The following is a 5,738-nucleotide window of genomic DNA, read 5'->3' as shown; positions in this document are numbered from 1 at the left end:
AAAAATAATTTGGATTTTATGGTCTTAAGATAGCCATAAAGGCTTTAGCACCTGGACCATTATTCTGCTAACAGGGGGTCATTACAGCTGGACTATAGGGTAGAAAAGAAAGAGCTAAAGAGACAACACGCTCCACTGGAGTGTGTCCATCCACCAGATAAAAAGGGGGAGAATAATAAGCTGGAGAGAGGAGGACAGGAGGGGTTGCTAGCTAAAAGAAGCTCAGGAAAGAGGGGCGGGACAGGGAGGAGGGACAAAGCTAATAGTTTGAGGATTTTGGAGTTTAAAAATAAAGGTTGCGGGGAGATCTCTTTAGCTGCTATTGTTGTGTGACTTTTTCCACCCCTCTAACTTTCTTTTTTTGGTTGTGGGGAGATCTATTTTGTATTTGGGTGCTGAAAAGTCTGAAGGGGAGGGGGCATGGGGAGTTTAATTGCTGTAGATTAATGTTGTTTGTATGAATTAATAAATGTTCTAAATAGTCTGATTCGTTTTATTACAGATTAAGTAGCCTACTCACTGTTATTGAAGTGTTGTTTATTGACGCTTGATGTATAGGCCAGGCCTATAGCCAGGACTATTGGTTTTATTTCAATTGAGCGGCATAAAGCCTGAATAAGTGATACATTTTATCACCATGTCAAATGTAATTTTCAGCTGTCATCAAAACTGTGGAAACGCCAACCGGATGCATCACATGTATACATTTTGTGAAATATCTGGCTCATTGTTATATATGTGGTAGCAGTACGGCTCTATCACTGATGCGATTCGGTTCCCGACGTTCAGCAAAAAGATCCATTCAACAAGAGACATTCGTTCGTCAACGATCCATTACTATTCCCGGTTGGTTCAACGTAATTTCATTGAAACGACGTGGAAACAATGTTGATTCAACCAGTGTGTGCCCAGTGCACTGTTTTCTAGCTGGCACCATCCATCAATCCATCCAAAACGTCACCTTTTTAAACTCCAGTGCCGTCCGCGCTTTGCAGGTCTTACCCGCGCCCCCCTCCTACCTTCCCCATTCTCCCGCTTGACAACAGCGGGGAGAATTGGACCATGTGCCATGAAACGTGCCCACGGTGGGGCTGTGGGAAAGTTCGGGGGAGAGAGAACCCACACATTGTCATGGTAATGTCGGTGGGTCGAGGTGTTGGGGGCGGGAGGCTGTGGTGCTTAAAACCCACACGGGGAGAGTACATTTACCCCTGCTTCTATTCTATTTTCTTTCACTCAGTGTTTCTCCATTCGTTACCTAGACATTAAAACAGTACAAACGGAGTTCTGTGTGTGGGTAGCTTTCAACTGCCACAAATAAAATCTAGCGTCATTTGGTGAATTGCGTGCAGACTGCCCACGGGAGATTAGGACGCCGATAGTGTGGACTGTGAAGCTCTGCTATCAGTTGGTCTGCTGGTTTGGTGTGCGCTCTGCACCGCGAGGATGACAGCCTCCAACATGGAACATGGGGGAAATGCTCCCGAGAAGAATTTTAACGGCAAAGATGAACGAAAGGTAGGCTTGCAATTATCTTGGCCTATACGCAATAATTTCGATATGAGTCATTTGAGTTTCCAAATGTCTCATATAACTGGGTAATACATCAAGGTAAGGGTTGTGCAGGAATTGTGCAAAGTATTTCCCCCCCCGATTAAAATCCTTAAATGCCTGATGCAAATGCATGCATGCATATCCCACTACTACATTTAATAAGATGTATGCATTTATGCAATGTGCGGAGACAGTTGGTTCAGTTTGCAGACTTTGCAAAAGGTTTGGCTGCAGGTTGTTGAATTCCCTTCAATGGGGTCTAGCTGCAGACTCATCACTATTGTAGTATCAAACGGAGTAACATTTCTCATATTTCATTCCAAAACTAAAATTTCGAGAGCTTGGGACCATAAGGTTTTACCTACAAAAAGATAATTGGCTTTAAAGTACCAAACCTACATTATCCCAGCTCAATTGATTAATACTTAAACAGAGGCATTAGTTGTAGTGTTGATTTGATTGACAGCTGCGGAAGCCTCTGATAGAGAAGAGGAGGCGGGAGCGAATCAACTGCAGTCTTGAGCAGCTGAAGGGGATCATGGTGGACGCCTATAACCTAGATGTGAGTACACCCACACATATGCATAGACACACAATGAGAGTATTTTGATAAACCACAAAACTTTTCATAGAATTTGCATTATCTTCTTCCCTTTGTAACTCTGACTTCTGTTAGCAATCTAAACTGGAGAAGGCTGATGTACTGGAGGTTACTGTCCAACATATGGAGGGTCTACAAAAGGGTCATGGTAAGCACATAGACACACACCATCACTTTAATCAACGACAGAATATCGTAGCCTACTTTTAATGCAATATTGTTCCAAGTTCTAATGGAACATATAGAGCTTGTTGTAAATTATATTCCAGTGATGCATGGGCTAATGTAAGTATTGGAACCAGTAATCTGTATAAACCCTGGATTGCTGATGCTAGGTAATTGCCAATGAGAGGCTTTGAAGCCACCGGCCGCCATATTGGTACTCCTCCGAAGGAGCAGTCTATACTAGAATTCTCCAGTGTATATATAAAAAGGGACAAAGTTACTCCTGAATGGTGCAGTGGTCTAAGGCACTGCATCTCGGTGCAAGAGGTGTCACAAAAGTACCTGTTTTGAATCCAGGCTGTATCACATCCGTCCGTGATTAGGAGTCCCATAGGGCGGTGCACAATTAGCCCAGCATCATCCAGATTTGGCCTGAGTAGGCCGTCATTGTAAATAAGAATTTGTTCTTAAATGACTTGCCTAGTTAAAGGTTACATTTTTTTTAAGTGTATTTAATTAAGCATGTATTTGTTGTAGTGGGGACAGTAAAATTGGTACACTAAAAAAAAAGATATATTTGTATATATTTTTGTTTAAATTCAGGTGGCATATCATTTAAGGTGTGTGTATAAACTTTTTTACAATGGAGGAGGAGCACCAAAATGGCTGTGGTGGATTCTAAACAGCGCCCCCTGTTGGTAATCTAGGGTTAATGCATGTAATTGATTGGAACCCTTATAGTGGGTGGGATTATCATGCGTTGTCAATCATTGACTAATGTCTCCCAATAGGGGTCCTTCACTCTACATATCAATGAGCTCCTATTGGGTAAATTCAGGAAACATGTTTGACAGCTCATGACAAACTGGAATTCAAAGCAATCCAGGGAATGAGATAGAACCCCCTTCACTACCCTGATCACATTCACCAGTTGATAACTGATTTATTTTTATTTGTTATATAAAGTAATACATTTCATTGACAGATATAAATGTGTTCACCCAGCTCACTGCATATTCATTAGTGCATAACACCATCAATATTCTGCATTGCTGACGATATTGTAACTATGCATTGCAGTGGTGGCTGGTTGGAAGAGCTATAGGAAGCGGGCTCATTTGTAATGGCTGAAATGGACCGGAGTCAATCATGTGGTGTCCAAGCATTTCGCTACAGTCGCATTAACCTCTGCTAACCAAGTGTATGTGACCAATAAAATTTGATATGTATATTGTGTTTTATACAGTTCCATTAATGCCATTCCAGTCGTTACAATGAGCCCGTTGTCCTATAGCTCCTCCGACCAGCCTCTGATGCATTGTAGGTCGTACTAAACCTCGACTGAGTTGTTGCTCACCCCTGACTCGCTGATACCCTGTGGTTCTTCTGTATTTAGGTCCCGGCATCCCTGCTGGTCCCAGCGTCGGGTTCCAGTCCCGGCAGCGCTACAGCAGTGGATATATCCAGTGTATGCAGGAGGTCCATAACCTGCTCCTGGGCTGTCCAGGCATGGACAAGCCTCTAGGGGCCCAGCTCCTCAATCACCTCCTTAAGTCTCTGCCCCATATCAGCTCAGAGACTGGGCCTGGAAACACTGGTGGCAATGGGCCTGGTGGTGGTGGTAGTAGTAGTGCTAGTCCCAATTCTGGACCTGGATCTCCTCCCCAGTCTCCGCTTTCACTGCCTTCTGGAGGTCTATTCCGACCTCGCCGTTTACAGATGCATCATGCCTCGCCGCCGTTGACCCTGCCCACAAGAAGTTCCCCGCTCCATGCCCCCCACAGGCGGGTGCATTTTGGGAGAGATGGGAGGGAGCAGCTGCCTGCCTCCTCCCCTTCTAGTTTACCCAACCTCCCCCAGCCAGGGGTGTCTCACCCCGCCCCCCTGCCCCCTTTCTTTGGCCCTGTGGGAGACCCCTCTATGTGGAGGCCTTGGTGAAAAAAGAGGACACACACACACCTTTCATCACTTTAGGACCCCTGAGTTTTTCCTGACCCTGTGATCTGAGTGTAAAAATGCCAATATGGCAGCAGACCACCTAGGTCCTGGAGTTTTTCCCAGTCACCTTATGCTGTGGTCAGGAAAAACTCAGGGACTCTGTTTTTTATCTAATTCCATCTCATGGGATCGCTCAACTCTGTTCCTGGATTGAGTGCAGAAGTCAGGAAATAAAGATCTGGGTGGATCTACAAGTTTTACTTCCTGTAAAATGTAACCCAATATGTTGTGGAGTGATTGAGATGCATCAGCCCTCTAAGAACATGTCTTTAGTGCTCTGCTATATTGTGCATTGCCAGCAGTTCTATGGTCTCATTTTTCGTTTAAATGCTTCACATTTTTAACATTTTAGACATACAAATATATATATTTTTAATGAGATTGGCCAGAAGTAAGCATTGTTTTTACAATTTTATTGTTTTCTTCCAAGTATTTTGCTGGTGTTCATTTTATGTTTTCGATGTGTAGAAAATGGTCACAGAATGTGGAATTTGTTTTGTCACACACTGATGATAAATTGATTCATTTACTAATTAAACAGATTTGATTAATTGATTCAGATCTAATGTTTGTAATTACAATGAATTGCTTACTTTGAAAATGTTTTCATCCTTGTATATTACAAGAAGATGGTCTGTTTCATATTGAAACAGCTAAAATAAAGTGTGTGCTGGATCTTTGTTGTTCAGAATTGAATAAAACGGCATTAAAACAATAGTAAATGTGAACCATCTTTTGTATGCTAAAGTTATGAATACCAAATCATATAAATACCATTATATTGTATGGGTATAAAAATCGGGCTAGAAAGTACTCTAGTTCCATGAACACAAAGCATAGCACAGGATAGCGTGGCCGAGCGGTCTAAGGCGCTGGATTAAGGCTCCAGTCTCTTCGGGGGCGTGGGGGCGTGGGTTCGAATCCCACCGCTGTCAGGCAAAATTTAATTTGGCTTGACCGTAGGAATAACCTTTAACCGAACGCCCCACTGCGAATACCAGTTCGTAGTTTGAAATATGCTATAAATCATGTATCTTTAACACTTAACGGGAACAGTTGTCATTTGTCGCATAAAATAAATATTTATTCGTAATGTCCGCCGTGTACATTCGGAAGCCAAAAGATTTTACCACTATGTGTCACTGTTGCATTGATAATTTATTTTTTAGGAATCCCTGGCTTGTCTGTACATTCAATTACATTTTCACCTACTTTAAAACCACTAACTGTTCTCATAAACCAGATTGGTTGATTTATGTTAACTATTAGGTGTGTATGTCTATATATATATATATATATATATATATATAGTACCAGTCAAAAGTTTGGACACACCTACTCATTCAAGGGTTTTTCTTTATTTTGACTATTTTCTACATTGTAGAATAATAGTGAAGACATCAGAACTATGAAATAACAC

At 42.2% G+C, this 5,738-nt stretch overlaps 1 protein-coding gene and 1 non-coding gene across 2 annotated transcripts; both read left to right on the top strand.

Moving 5' to 3' along the window:
• The first annotated feature begins 910 nt into the window (after positions 1 to 910).
• her8a (hairy-related 8a) lies at positions 911 to 5,029 on the top strand. Its single transcript, XM_014156335.3, has 4 exons — positions 911 to 1,518; positions 2,021 to 2,116; positions 2,231 to 2,303; positions 3,717 to 5,029. The coding sequence occupies exons 1-4, from the start codon at positions 1,447 to 1,449 to the stop codon at positions 4,256 to 4,258; spliced, it is 783 nt and encodes a 260-aa protein (XP_014011810.1). The 5' UTR covers positions 911 to 1,446; the 3' UTR covers positions 4,259 to 5,029.
• A 134-nt stretch (positions 5,030 to 5,163) lies between these two features.
• Positions 5,164 to 5,253, top strand: trnal-aag (transfer RNA leucine (anticodon AAG)). The gene has a single exon. It is a non-coding gene; the product is annotated as a tRNA-Leu (tRNA).
• The last annotated feature ends 485 nt before the right edge of the window (positions 5,254 to 5,738 follow it).

The sequence above is a fragment of the Salmo salar genome, chromosome 18 (genome assembly GCF_965601325.2).
Source record: "Salmo salar chromosome 18, fSalSal1, whole genome shotgun sequence".
NCBI lineage: Eukaryota > Metazoa > Chordata > Actinopteri > Salmoniformes > Salmonidae > Salmo > Salmo salar.
The sequence above is the reverse complement of the archived record's forward strand: the minus strand, read 5'-3'. Positions and strand labels throughout refer to the sequence as shown.

Excerpts from the sequence above, each read along its gene's own strand:
- her8a (XM_014156335.3), top strand. The coding sequence starts at position 1,447 with ATGACAGCCTCCAACATGGAACATGGGGGAAATGCTCCCGAGAAGAAT. Across the intron at positions 1,519-2,020 it reads ACGGCAAAGATGAACGAAAG|CTGCGGAAGCCTCTGATAGA; the intron begins GTAGGCTTGCAA and ends TTTGATTGACAG. Across the intron at positions 2,117-2,230 it reads TGGACGCCTATAACCTAGAT|CAATCTAAACTGGAGAAGGC; the intron begins GTGAGTACACCC and ends GACTTCTGTTAG.